Source organism: Priceomyces carsonii (genome assembly GCF_900007245.1).
Source record: "Priceomyces carsonii strain CBS4050 genome assembly, scaffold: Debaryomyces_carsonii_scaffold_2, whole genome shotgun sequence".
Taxonomy (NCBI): Eukaryota; Fungi; Ascomycota; class Pichiomycetes; order Serinales; family Debaryomycetaceae; genus Priceomyces; species Priceomyces carsonii.
In genome coordinates, this window is record NW_026946675.1 from 489,613 (window position 1) to 503,297 (window position 13,685).

General features: G+C 37.5%; 8 protein-coding genes across 8 annotated transcripts; 4 read left to right on the plus strand and 4 right to left on the minus strand.

Annotated features, from left to right (window-relative positions):
* Positions 1-76: 76 nt before the first annotated feature.
* On the plus strand, positions 77-1,294 carry YDJ1 (type I HSP40 co-chaperone; the record flags this gene model as incomplete). Its single annotated transcript, XM_062951520.1, has 1 exon — positions 77-1,294. The coding sequence occupies one exon, from the start codon at positions 77-79 to the stop codon at positions 1,292-1,294; it is 1,218 nt and encodes a 405-aa protein (XP_062808515.1).
* A 247-nt stretch (positions 1,295-1,541) lies between these two features.
* Positions 1,542-3,011, minus strand: QDR1 (multidrug transporter; the record flags this gene model as incomplete). The annotated part of the gene is made up of 1 exon (XM_062951522.1): positions 1,542-3,011. One exon carries the CDS (start codon positions 3,009-3,011, stop codon positions 1,542-1,544), a length of 1,470 nt encoding a protein of 489 aa, XP_062808516.1.
* Positions 3,012-3,356: 345 nt separating this feature from the next.
* On the minus strand, positions 3,357-4,790 carry PRCAT00001712001 (uncharacterized protein; the record flags this gene model as incomplete). Its single annotated transcript, XM_062951523.1, has 1 exon — positions 3,357-4,790. One exon carries the CDS (start codon positions 4,788-4,790, stop codon positions 3,357-3,359), a length of 1,434 nt encoding a protein of 477 aa, XP_062808517.1.
* Positions 4,791-6,062: 1,272 nt separating this feature from the next.
* Positions 6,063-6,788, plus strand: PRCAT00001713001 (ribosylnicotinamide kinase; the record flags this gene model as incomplete). Its single annotated transcript, XM_062951524.1, has 1 exon — positions 6,063-6,788. The coding sequence occupies one exon, from the start codon at positions 6,063-6,065 to the stop codon at positions 6,786-6,788; it is 726 nt and encodes a 241-aa protein (XP_062808518.1).
* Positions 6,789-6,843: 55 nt separating this feature from the next.
* PRCAT00001714001 (ribosome biosynthesis protein) lies at positions 6,844-10,002 on the minus strand (the record flags this gene model as incomplete). The annotated part of the gene is made up of 1 exon (XM_062951525.1): positions 6,844-10,002. The coding sequence occupies one exon, from the start codon at positions 10,000-10,002 to the stop codon at positions 6,844-6,846; it is 3,159 nt and encodes a 1,052-aa protein (XP_062808519.1).
* Positions 10,003-10,386: 384 nt separating this feature from the next.
* Positions 10,387-12,180, plus strand: PRCAT00001715001 (uncharacterized protein; the record flags this gene model as incomplete). Its single annotated transcript, XM_062951526.1, has 1 exon — positions 10,387-12,180. One exon carries the CDS (start codon positions 10,387-10,389, stop codon positions 12,178-12,180), a length of 1,794 nt encoding a protein of 597 aa, XP_062808520.1.
* A 137-nt stretch (positions 12,181-12,317) lies between these two features.
* On the plus strand, positions 12,318-12,599 carry SNP3 (Sm-like protein; the record flags this gene model as incomplete). The annotated part of the gene is made up of 1 exon (XM_062951527.1): positions 12,318-12,599. The coding sequence occupies one exon, from the start codon at positions 12,318-12,320 to the stop codon at positions 12,597-12,599; it is 282 nt and encodes a 93-aa protein (XP_062808521.1).
* Positions 12,600-12,754: 155 nt separating this feature from the next.
* PRCAT00001717001 (uncharacterized protein) lies at positions 12,755-13,291 on the minus strand (the record flags this gene model as incomplete). Its single annotated transcript, XM_062951528.1, has 1 exon — positions 12,755-13,291. The coding sequence occupies one exon, from the start codon at positions 13,289-13,291 to the stop codon at positions 12,755-12,757; it is 537 nt and encodes a 178-aa protein (XP_062808522.1).
* Positions 13,292-13,685: the final 394 nt, after the last annotated feature.

The following is a 13,685-nucleotide window of genomic DNA, read 5'->3' on the forward strand; positions in this document are numbered from 1 at the left end:
CTTGGTAATTATAATTCTAATCATTGAAACGAATTCACTTGTATCATTATTGATTTAGTAGAATAAAGTTAGAGGAATGGTCAAGGAAACGAAATTTTATGATCTATTGGGCGTTTCGCCATCGGCATCCGATACTGAATTAAAGAAGGCTTATAGAAAAGCAGCTTTAAAATACCATCCAGATAAAAACGCATCTCCAGAGGCCGCTGAAAAATTTAAAGAGATTTCTAGAGCATATGAGGTATTATCAGATGATGAAAAAAGAGAAGCGTATGATTCGTTTGGTGAAGAAGGTTTATCAGGTGCTGGAGGAATGGGAGGAATGGGAGCAGAAGATATATTTTCTCAATTCTTTGGTGGTGGTTTTGGTGGCATGGGTGGTGGAGCTTCTCGTGGGCCCACCAAAGGAAAAGATATCAAACATTCGATTTCGTGTACTTTAGAGGAGTTGTATAAAGGTAGAACAGCTAAGTTGGCATTGAACAAGACTGTTTTATGTAAAGAATGTGACGGTCGTGGAGGTAAAGAGGGCAAAATCAAGCAATGTACTTCTTGTCATGGTCAAGGTATGAAATTTGTCACCAGGCAGATGGGTCCTATGATTCAAAGATTTCAAACGGTATGTGATGTATGTCAAGGAACCGGTGATATTTGTGATCCTAAGGATCGTTGCGCAGCTTGTAAAGGTAAGAAAACCCAGACAGAGCGTAAAATTTTACAAGTTCATATTGATCCAGGTATGAAAGATGGTCAAAGAATTGTTTTTAGCGGCGAAGGTGATCAAGAGCCTGGTATCACTCCAGGCGATGTGATCTTTGTTGTTGATGAGAAGCCAAATGATAAATTCACAAGGAAAGGTAATGATTTATATTATGAAGCTGAAATTGATTTATTGACGGCATTAGCTGGTGGAGAGCTTGCATTTAAACATGTATCTGGTGAATTTATTAGGACTTCGATAATTGCGGGCGAAGTTATTTCCCCAGGCTCACAAAAAGTCATCGAAAATCAAGGTATGCCTGTTTACAGACATGGTGGTAAAGGTAATTTATTTATTAAGTTTACTGTTAAATTCCCTAAGAATCATTTTGCAGATGAAGAAAAGTTGAAGGCATTAGAAAGTATTCTTCCCCCAAGATCTAAGGTCACTATACCAAAGGGTGTGGAAGTTGATGATTGCGATTTGGTGGACGTAGACCCTAGGAAGCACACTGCTGGAAATAGACGTGATGCTTATGATTCTGATGAAGAAGAAGGTGGTGCTGGTCCTGGTGTTCAATGTGCTTCTCAATAGTTGAGCTTGTGATAACTTACTTATTTAGCACTTTCAATTAATATTTATTTCTCGTTGCGAGACTCTGTAAATGTAGTAGATACTTAAGAATGGTTTATCAGTGTTTTACAATGGTGTAGAACTTTGGCTCCTTAATGCATTGGAATTCGTGTCACTCTATGTAGAGCCCTAATGGTTCTTAGTCATCTATCATTCTATTATATCTATATAAGTCCTTTAAAATACATCCACTATTAACCTCACCGCCCTATACAGAAGGGTTTGATAAAGATTTGGTGTATTGAAAAACCATAACAATCAATCCGCAATCGGCAAGGACACCTATTCCGGCCATGAAAGTAAAAGTTCCACCATATCCCATACAACTAATCATCTTATCTAATACCCCAACAAATAATGCAGCCAATAAACATCGTACTAAGTTCATACAACTTGTCAGTGTTGAACTATGCTCTGGAAATAAATCGACCAAAATGGTGGTCGCTATAGATACAAAACTGGAAACCGAAGTAGAAACCAACACAGTAGATATGATAATCGATATCGCTGGCTCTTTGTACTGAATGCACCACCCAAATATAACTTCTCCTACTATAGCCAATATTCCAGGGACTAAGCAGACGTCAAACCTACTCCTCAAAAGATTAAACTTAGGTTTCTCCGAATCAGAAAAGCCAGAATATTGAAGCTCATACGCAGCCTTTCGCCTTTTGTAATAGTAATTTAAAAATCTTCCTGTACCTAAGGCACTAACAAGGCAACCGATACCTTGCGGTAAGTATATTAAACCCACATGTAAGACAGAATAGCCGTACTTATTCTCCAAAACGTTAGACATAGAAGTTAGCACCATCGTCCAGATTGTGAATTGGATCCCGGCAGGAAGCAAAATAAGAAAAACCTTGATTTGAAACAAAATTTTAAAGGATGCAAATATATCGAACTTTCTGGATGGAATCAAAGTAGATGTAGCATTATTTAAGCGATTTTTAAATTTAGGAAAATATATTATCGGCAGCCTATGAAACCAGCTTTGGGGTTCGATGGAACCATTTCCGACAACATTTCTTCCCGTCTCAGGAAGTAGCACAAGCGTGATCACAAATGTAACAATTCCACCTATCATTAAAAATATAAATATGGATCTCCAGCTCTTGAACAGATTCATTAATGCAGCTCCAATAATGGCTCCGAAACCATTACCTAGTAATTGAAAACCAGAAGTGATACCTATGAACCCACCCCGATTTTCTCGTGTGCAGACGTCTCCTGAGATGCCAGATGATATTGATATTACGGGGGCTATACCAGCAGCCTGAAGACACCTTAACACTATTAAGAGCCAAAAAGCCTTAGTCTGTGATATACCAATGCAAGCCACTATGAAAATGACTAAAGAAAAAGTAAGAACTGGTCTTCTACCAAAGCTGTCAGCTAAGTTTGAGCTGATTGAAGGTGATATTCCTTGAAGTACCAAATATGAAAGTACTGATATATTCATTCTAGATGGGTTTGTATGAAAATATTTCTCCAAAGTAGGCAAAGCTGGAAAATATATAGGGTTTGAACATGTACTCCAAAATCCTATTAAGCACAAGACTGAGATGAGTAAAAATCGACTTCCCCTAGTGAATACAGTGAAAGGTGTTTGTTTCTCTTCATGATCTCTTAGTCGTGGCTCAGTATAGTTATTCTTATCTTTCACTTCTTCGGACATTTAGTCATGAAATACATGAGACTCAATCCTCAAGTTATAAGCGTTTTCGGACTTTTTATCAAAACTATGGCGACAGTGATTGCTCTCGGAACTCAACGGTTTTTCCAATTGCAAAAAGAAAAAAAAATAAAAATTAATAGAAAAGTAAGACTAAGATTTAATAAAAGTGCTTTGAATGAGATTCTATGGAAGCACGTAAATGAAATAACAGAAAAACCAAGTTAACATGCAATATCTTTTACCTTGATTTTACCACGATATATTACTTACTGCAATTTGAATTATCTATTGAATTGGGGGAGGGGGTATATGTGAGTTGTACTGTACAAAGAAATGAAATAAATTTCAACCAGATTTGTCTTTTGGGGGGTTGTTATATTTACGAGCTGGTGGGTTCTTAGGAGTTGTAATCATAAAATTGATACTTGAATTCCTCGATGATTTTTGCTTCTTATACGGACTCGCATCTTCTGGCTCAAAAACAGGGCCCCTAACAGAGCCCCCTGAAGTGGGGGGCCTTTCCAGGTCAGGTGAACGGAAATGATGAATCGGCGCCGCAGGAACGATACCTGGAGGAATTTGACCTTGCATCATAAACGGAGGGTTGTTAGGTGGAGACGAAACAAAGTAAGGGTACTGTGGGATATAGTTAGGAGCAGGCTGAAATGTATTTTGGGTCAATGGAAATTTCATTGCATTGTATTTTTGAGCATAAGGTGATCCCAATGATTTAGAGGTTGTCACCTCGTTTGACTGAGACTGACTCCGTTGTCCAGATGCTGCACCTTGAGGGCCAGATGCGTAGTATATTGGATACATATTTGTTTGCATAGTTTGAGTTTGTTGCTGCGGCAGATGCTGTTTCAGAATTATCGGTGATTGTTGCCTTGCAGTTTGCAAGGCTTGCGTCTCTTTTTCAGTTACTCCACTATTATCAGAAATAACCCTGCGATGAATGATGGGTGGCAGTTTTATCGGTGACCTCAGGGGAGATGCTTGACTACTGGGAGGTCTAATCTTTTCCGCAGTCTCATAAAAAGACGGCAAGTTAATATCGGAATGCTTTCTCTTGTGCGCTTTCATTTGCGGCGTCAATTCTCTTGCTTTCGCAGTAATTTCATTTATTACTTCGTGGGCGTCTCTCTGGATTCTTTCTATTTTTAGACCCAAATCTTCCACAGATGTATTACTTACAAATAGGAAAGGGACCAAGTCACTATGAATATTCATTGACCTGGCTAGTTTCAAAAGTTCAACGGCAGTAGCTCCGTATTCCGATCTAATAGTTTCCTGTCTAGTCCTCTCTTGTTCTGTTTTCAACTTCAAGATCTCATTCAAAGTCTCTGTATTATATGGCCAGATGGATTCTTCATCAACCATTTGTGGAGGTATTCCAAGGATCTCAGATATACGTTCGTCAATTATGATTCTATTATTAGCTCTCGAACTATCCAATGCTATATTTGGGTCATCTTTAGCGGTTGACTTGACTTCATCTTCAGTTGAATTAAGTATTATTTTTTCTATTGCTTGCGCATTAAGCAGTGACTGATGACCGTAATGCTTATATTGTGATCTATCTATATTGAAGCTCTTGAGGTCTGAAAGAAAATTTTTACTTGACGGTGACGTCCTCTTCTCATTACTCTTTTCAAACTGAGTAACCTTTGGCAGAGTCGGCGCACTGCTACTTGATAGCTGAAATGTCTTTCGATCTAATGACTTAGAACTTGGCACTGTTGATGATGAAGGCGAAATCTTGGCCAGCAGTTCACTCATTAGACTCACTAGCGATAACAACTTGACTTTAGTTTTAATATCATATAAGTTGGGGAAGGAAACACAGATAAAAAAATTGAAACACCAAAATATAAAACTTCTTGACTTTATCCCAGATCTATAGAGTGAATTTCAGCAATTGAGTCTAATCAGTTTCTCTACCTCTCTCATATGACTCAGTCTTTGCCAACAAAATTAAAGTCAAACTTTCTATTAATCCGTTTATAGGTATGTGTAGAAACGGAGTTAGTTGCAACTAAGAGAAAAATCTTTTGCGGCTTCCGAGTGAAAGATACCACAAAATTTTCTCTTTTCTTCGCCAATAGCTTGGAATCCTTACAGTAGAGATTCTTCAAAGGTATATATAGTTCTCTTTTGAAAAGGATGGTGGTTTTGGATATTCATATACCTTTTACTCTAAGAACGTCTTAATCTATGTGTGCACTGACAATCCTATACTATTTCCTATTTCGGAAATGTAATAGAATTCGAACTCCGTCTGGTTGCGTTAAAAATTCAAAATCTTAACCATATGCGGTATAGGTTTCGGAGCACTCTATGATTTCAACTTTCGTTAACAACTTTCATGCCGATAATCCTGTACAAACATGTCTAACACTACTTGGTTTATCTGCTCTGGTGTACTTAAAAACGAAAGACGACCCCGAAACCAGCGCTGAGTTGCATATCTTTGCATGAAAAGAATCTCATTACTTCTGGTTTCAATTTTTATTTCCATAATCGGTATAGAGTATTTAATAGCTTCGTAGGTAAGAAATAGCTGTAAAAAGGTTGTTTAATAAACTAGCCATATGAATGCCCCATTATAATTGCTGTTAAGAACCTAAGTATTATAATGTGGGAATAAGCAGTACGATTCTATTTATGGCTTTAACGGTAATGACATGTAGCCATAGTGGGAAATGTAATCCTTGAAATGATCGGACGTTATAGAGATAAAATAGAAATGGAGGATGGGAGAAAAGTTTTACGTTCCCTATCCCAAAGTGGATGACTAGAAATTTGTGCTACCTAAGTTGGTCCTTAAGTAAACCAGAAGCTCAAATAAGGAAAGGAAAGGTCAAAGTTTGGGTCGGCTCCCTCTCCTCTATCTAACTTTCAAGAGCTGGGGTTATTATGTTGGGTTGTGCTCTAGGTCTTGTTCCACACAATTTACCCGACAGAGCGCTATTGTTACGAAAAGTATCCCTCGCATTATTTCAAAATAGTCGTACATGATTTCTCAACTAGGTTCTCGATGCATGTTTTCTCATGGTTCTTAAAGCCTACAAGCAAATTCTCTTGGTTGCTCTTGGAGGGCCCTCGTCATCAGGAAAGACTACATGTGCAAAGGCGTTATATGAATTGCTACCGAGATCAATAATAGTGCACGAGGATGACTTTTACTTTCCAGATGACAAGATTCCTGTCGACCATGAGAAGAATATAAAGAATTGGGATTGCCCAGGAGCAATTGATTTTGAGAAATTCGTCAGATACATTACTGATATCAAGAAGAGCCAGAAATTCGACAACAAGATAGAATCGTTAGAGATTGACTCTGAACTCAAGCTAAGTAAGGAAGAAAGTAAAATTATAGATGATCAAATAAAGGAAATTCCTGGGATTGAGGATACAGTAGTTGTATTGGTCGACGGTTTTATGCTCTATCATGATCCCTCTATATGCAAGCTATTTGATGTCAAACTATTCTTTTATGGTAGTTTTGAAACACTTAAAAGACGGAGAGAATCAAGGCAAGGCTATAACACTGTGGCAGGCTTCTGGGTTGATCCACCAAACTACTTTACTGATATCGTATGGCCAGAATTTGTGAAGAACCATAAGTACCTATTCGAAAATGAAGATGTAAATTGCGATTTAAATGACTATGCAAGGACTGATCTTACTATATGTAGCTACAAGAATGATGTTGGAACAAGTCTCCGCGATCTTGTGGAGTGGTCGTTACAGCAAATAACTCATCATATCGTTTAAATGCTCAGCTTTAAAATAGTTATTCTCTCTATTCTACCGCATAGACTTATATAATTCAACGCTTAGACTTCTTAGACTTTTTTGACGCCAGCTTCATTTCCTTCTCATAAATCTCCGACGCACTTTCTCCCTTCTTTCTTTTCACGTTCTTGTTTTTAACGCTAACAATACCCTGTCCAGATGCGGCTCTTGCAGCAGTTTTCTCTGCAGACTCCCATTCTGCATCGTCAGCGATTGCATACTTATCCAAATTGATTGCATTTATAAGCTCCTTTTGTTTCAACTTCAATTCTGACAAAGCATCATCACCTGCTTCTTCCAAATCTTGCTGCAATTCGTCATTCGCAGCTTCAATGTCAAGTATGTCATTCTCAACACGATTCTCGTCCACTATAGAAATTGATTCTCCGATTGAATCACTCAATATCTCTTTAAAAAATCCAGAAAACTTGCGGACAATTTTAGAGAACATTGCCATCGTTTGGTTTTGCTGCAAGTTGAGCTCAGAAGAAACTTGCTCAATATTTTTGTGTTGTAGTCCAATTCCTAATAAGATGGCCGATTGCACTGATGATAGATTTATTCCACTACCCATCTTTTTGGTAAAATACAATTGAGAAAGAATAGGGATCATGTCAAGAATGACGTGATAATCTAAGAGATTATTAGCATAAGAGTCCAACCTTTTTAAGTCAAATGGGGTTAATATTTGATCCAAATCAGCTCTTTCAAATTTCACATTAGAATCCTCTTCAAATCCAATTGACTCGATAATGTTTAAAGCCTGAATGGTTGTGAACTTTCTAAATTCGTATGACAATAACAGAAGGAATCTTCTATGGAAGTCACCAGCAAATTCTTTTAACCAGGTATCATCACGGTCTGATAAGACATGCAAAATCACTGCAGTGTGTTCCCCTGTCAATTCGTTTGGTGTTTGTCTGAGGTATACTGGTGTGAATCCAGATCTCTTCCAAAATTTATGCAACTGAGAAGTGAATCCGTAGGAGACACCCAAGTAGTGTAAGAAATAAGGAGCTTTCTCGGATAGTTTCAAAAGAAGCGGTGGTAACGTCCTAGCATCTCTCAAATTAATTTCGTCTTTTAACGATGCTTTAGCTAGTTCCTCATCTGTAATTCTGGTCAACTCAAAGTCTTTCGTGCTTGCTGACTCGCTCATATCAGTAAACTTTCCTTGATAATAATCTTTCAAAAGTTCAATTGCTCTGGAACCATAGCCCATACCACTATACTCCGGGTTAGTAGCTATTCTCACTACTCTTGCACCAGATAATGACGCAAAATCTTCGTCTTGGAACTGCTGAGACACTAGCCATGGGATTAGATCACCGCCAGCTCTTTGTCCACGGGAAAGTGATTTTCTTACGCTGTCTTTTGATATTTCACCTTCTAGTGCTATCTGAACGACACAAAGAGGATCAGGTATCCTATTGTCGTTCTCCTCAATTGGTGGTAACAAGACAAAAAGTTGATGTGCTGGAGCATCGCTCATTAACTGAAGATCATTCGGGGAGTTTTTGTAGTGAGATGCTACATAAAGGGCCATCATTTTTTGTAAAAAAGCTTCCGAAACAGGATGGTAGGAGAACAAAGTATCCCTATTAATGTAAAATAAATTACATTGCGATGGGTGAGGACAACCTTTGGTTGCAAATTTTGAATTCTTAGATAATGATACGTCTAAGCATAGTAACTTATTGAGCCACCTTTCGACTGGATCTCCGGGGCTATATCTAATTGGTTCATCTAAAACAACCTCCCTTAAAGTCCTGTTCATCATCAGAGATTCTGTATATTTGTTATCTCTGGAAACAATACTTGTATCATTGCTGCTATTTATGGTTGATTGATCACGTAATTGCTGTATCAATTTAATTGACAAAGATCTACCTGTTCCTTCATACCCATTAATAGTTGAGGCCATAAATACAAGATAAGGTCCCATTAATTTCTTGACTATGGGCAAGGGAATAGCCGCAGCTTCGTCAATTATAAGTAATTCCGCCTGACCAAGGACATGATTATCATTTGGAGAGATATACTGAATTGTTTGGCGGTGGTCTCTTTTAACATCAACCCTAACAATGGCTTTATTAAATGATGGATTCATAGACTGAATAATATCATAGTCCAAATGGTCTGTATATCCTAAAGCATCAAAACCTTTGAAAATAAATTCAAACAAAGTTTTCAAGTTTTCAGGAGAAGGTGAAGTTACGAAAATATTGGAATAGCCGTGGGATATAGCAGCAGCAACAGCCACCCCTAATGCAGCTGACTTACCACGACCCCTACCGGCAGTGAGCGTAACAGTATTTCTGAGACTCTTTTCTGAAATCACATCTATGAATGTTAAAATTGCTTGAGCCTGATTCACAGTCTTAGATAAGTCTACCAATGAGCCAGCAGGCTGAACATCAACCAAACTTTCCTTTAATTCTCTTAACTCGCGTTCTTTCGAGCTCATTACGTCGTCATCTGCTGCTGGCAAAGGTTTGACATGCTTTCCACCAGATATAGGCAAAACATTTAGCTCATCATCTACCACTAAACATGTTTCACAAGATCCCAACGAAAGCAAGAATCTTTCATTGAATCTTGCAACTACGTCATTATGAGCTTCAGTTCTATATCTGGAATGAATGTCCATACTCATTGTATAAAGCTGTTTCAAAGAGGTCATTGACTTCAATAAAATTACAACTAAACCGCCCCCTTCTACTGTTTCTATTGTCCTGGCAAGTAGGTTTGGTGTAATCGCCTCGAAGTCTTGTAAGATACACATTCCATAGGTGTTACCTAAAATTTTTTCGGTCTCCTTGTAATAAACATACCTAATATTTTGGTTTGAAATGAATGCTTCGAAAGGGTCTTGGTCATTCACTTCTCTAATACCCCTCTTGATATCCTTCTTTATCTTTGTCTCTCTCTTCTTCCTATGTGATGTGAAACCTGCAAGCTTCTTTTTATAGGCCCATAAAACAGATTTGTTCATCTTCAAGTCTGCAGACATCATCAAATAATGCAAATTTGGCAACTGATTGCGGGCTTTGTCGCCTACAATAAAAAAGAAGCTTCGCTGATTCTCTTGGACACCATTCCTAATAAGTGAAGGTATACGTGAATCGATGGCTTTTTTTCCCATGATTTGTTTGTTGAGCGATCCTTTTGTAATAACGGTACAAGAAGTCATTTTAGTCTAAAAGTGAAAAAAAAAAAAATTAAACCCCAGCTGGTGATGAGTCGTGTGTTACACAATCGAAGATCATCTTAATTTTAAGACGTTAGAGAGCAAGATGTGTACTTTGGGGAGTCAATTGAGTATGTAAGTGGATATAGCTAGGGTCACTTTGCCTCAGTGATAGGAAACTTTACTGTTAGTGTGGGTTCATATTTTTATCAGTTCTTTCTCAAACTATGCGGGTGCGAACAAATGTGTTTGTGTACTGCAAAATTCAAGTTTAGATTTCGACTATAGCGGCTAATTCAACTTACGAAACAAATATTCTTTTTACAAAAGTACCTCCTGAGTTCGATGATATTTCCATTGAACTCAATGATAACCCCTTTGGACACAATGGCAAAAAACAAGAAAAGTAAAGAGAAATCAGGTGAGAATTCTTACAATTGGGATTCAGGTTCGAGATCTCAAGATCTGCAAGATAATTCCGATTATTTGTTAAAAGATGATGAGCCGAAGTTTAGCTCTAGATATAGTGATAGTGAAAACTCGACGGAACTAAAACACACCAGAGGCGATCTTTTTCCTAGCGTCATCGCTAGTGACCCCGTTAGCAATGAAATGTCTGACAGATTAGACGGCACAGATAAGAAAAAGGTTGCACCAAGATCTGGTTTACAGTTCAAAGTCGGGCCATCTTTTGAAACTACGACTTTATTTAAGCCAATTTACCTTATGCTGACAGATGAGAATGTCTTTCCTTTTGTGAACGCAAGGATTGACCGTGGTTTTGATTTCATCAATGGCGAATGGATTGGCTATAAGAGAAATTATTTCACATTGGTAGCTGCTTTTGAGTTTGAAGACCAAGACAATAGCATTTTCTCAAACGAAAAATTCTATACAATTGACGCCGGTAATCAAAAAGTTAGCATCAACTGTTTTGCATTACGTTTGGTCTCCAAATGCTGCGAAGATGATATGCAGATCAATCTAGTACAGCATACAGCTAAAAGAGATCGTGGCCCTCAATTTAAGCCTCCTGTATATCCTGCAGTAACTGGGGTTCTACCCAGCCATCAGGTTATTAAACAAGCTGCAAATATTAGAAATGAGAGTAAAATTGATCAATTTAACAAACTATTTTTTCTTGATAATGCCGAAATTTGGAAAACATCGGATAAATCGATTTTGCATACATATCCTCCGGGGAAAATTGCAACCGTAGCAAGATATGAAAGAATTCAATTTTCCACATCTATCAACTATAGAAAGCCAACAATGGTAAATAGACATTTCACATTACAAGTCGAATTACTAGGGTTACTCAGTGATGGGAACTATACTATTTTAGCTTCAACAGAGACTCCACCATTGATTGTAAGGGGCCGATCACCATCGAACTACCAAATAGCTAAAATGAATGCAAGGAATGTCCTTGAAAAACAAAAAATAGACCCTATTTTCAAATTTCTGTCTAATAAAAACTATGGTAACGAGAATCCGAAATATGTACATGAAGATGACGAAAATGATGACATTATTAATGATAACATCTCAAGTGCTGGCAATATAGCTCCCGCAATAGAAAAAAGATTAAATCGATCATACTCGGGTCATGGCGATACGCCTTGCTTTAATAATGCTGAGCTATTGAGACAACCTAAAAAAAGAGGGAGAAAAAAGGGCAGCAAACTGAAAGTTGTGAAAGAATCTACAGATCGCGATCGACTATCAGGGGTCAATTTTGCTTTACATCATGTACCACAAGAAAGCTCAACACGCTCCGCATCACTAAATGATCGAAGCGAGAGAACACCTAGAAGTTTCAATGATAGTGATGACAGAGAATCGAACTTTGAAAACTACATCCACTTTGTGGCGGAAGATGAGCCTCTTCAGTTGAGCGTCGACTCCCCTTTGAACCAATTTTCACTTCACAGCGACTACAGCTTAGTCGACTTCATGGAGCCTGCTGTGCTTGTCAAACGAGCCAAGAAGTCAAAGTCAAAAAGTACTCATTCCAAGAGAAAGAAGTCAAATGGAAAGTATAAACAAGAAAAATTGCCCCACAATTCTGATAATGGTAGCTCTTCCTTCTTTGGTATTCAACAGGATTTAAATCTGGACACAGAATTAAGAGGTGAATACTCTAATCATTTAGATTATGTTAGCGAATATATTGTTTAGCGCTTCACTACTTTACATTTTTTAAAGTGATTACATAATCAAAAGTTTTTTGAAGTTTATTCAACTTGAGAAGCAAGACAAACAGATACTAGATTGGCGGGTTGTAAAATAGCACAATTTGGTAATCATAAGTTCAAATGCTTTTTTTTAGTTTTTTCAAAACTCTAGTTGATCAAGAGATTACAGTGGAATTAAAGAATGACATAGAAATTAAAGGTATTTTGAAATCAGTGGACCAATATCTAAATTTAAAATTAGACAACATTTCGTGTACGAATGAAACGAAGTATCCACATTTGAAGGCAGTCAAGAATTTATTTATCAGAGGGTCGACTGTGCGCTACGTTCACATGAATCCCAGTCTGGTAGATTGCACCCTATTGCAAGATGCATCTAGAAGAGGTACGTTTATCTTTTAATTTTGATGAAACGAAGTTTACTAACTCCTAAAATAGAGGCCATGTTCCAGTCGACGAAATAGCAGTTGATAATTAGCTAAAATGATATAAAATGTAATATAAAGAACTGAATACGATTTGGAGATGTTTTCTATTCTCACACAAGAGGATCATTCTCACTTTGTAGGTTTCGATAATCGAATAAAGCATTTTGATCGGGAGTGGCCAGGCTTCTTGCAATAGGAGCAGGTCTTCTTGGGTGTTGTCAAATTAGCTGATCTGTAAGTGTTCTTCTCTATGTTTCGTTGTGTATTGTGATAGATCTGAATGTTTTGCTCAGGTTTAGACTTCTCTATTACTGGGGCTTGAATATCCTCAGCACAGTTTCCTTCTGGGAATTCTGGAAGTAGATGCATAAGTTGTGTCTTAGGAAATAAAATATAATCTGAATCGGCGTCTAACGACCAAACTTTTTCGTCGCAATTGGGACAAAGAACTGAATTTTCTAAATTCCTAATAAACTGTTTGTGCGTTAATTTCGACAGAGGATCGACATCAAGTTCTCCGTGAAGTTCTTGGAGTTTTTTAACATACTTATTAATGATTTCCAATTTAGAGTTGTACGTCTTCTTTAAATCTTCAAGCTCTTGGTTTTTATCATTGATCGACTGCACTAGCTTATCTATAGTGGTCAGAAATTCAACTATTGACATATATATATTGCAGTCCCACTGCCACTTTGAACTGGTTGAACAAGTATTCGTCTTAAAAAAATTTAATATGGCTCGTAGGATCGTTACTCAATACACCTGACCATGATAACAGAAAATAGAAAACAGAGTAAAGTTTTGAGTTTACTGAAAATTTAAATCATGTGAGGGTGAGAAGAGCTTCGATTCAAATTGTGGAATTAAAGGATTCATACCTTTAGCTCCAATTGAATAACTCGAGACCAAGCTCAAATCTGGTATTATATCTCCTGGACAGGATGTGATTTTCTACGAAAGGGCACATTTGGTTTCATATTCTTAGCGGCTTTGAACCGTTTTCAAAGTACTTCCCATCATACTTACTATAATACTGATCCAGAAAATCTTTTTTGTGAGG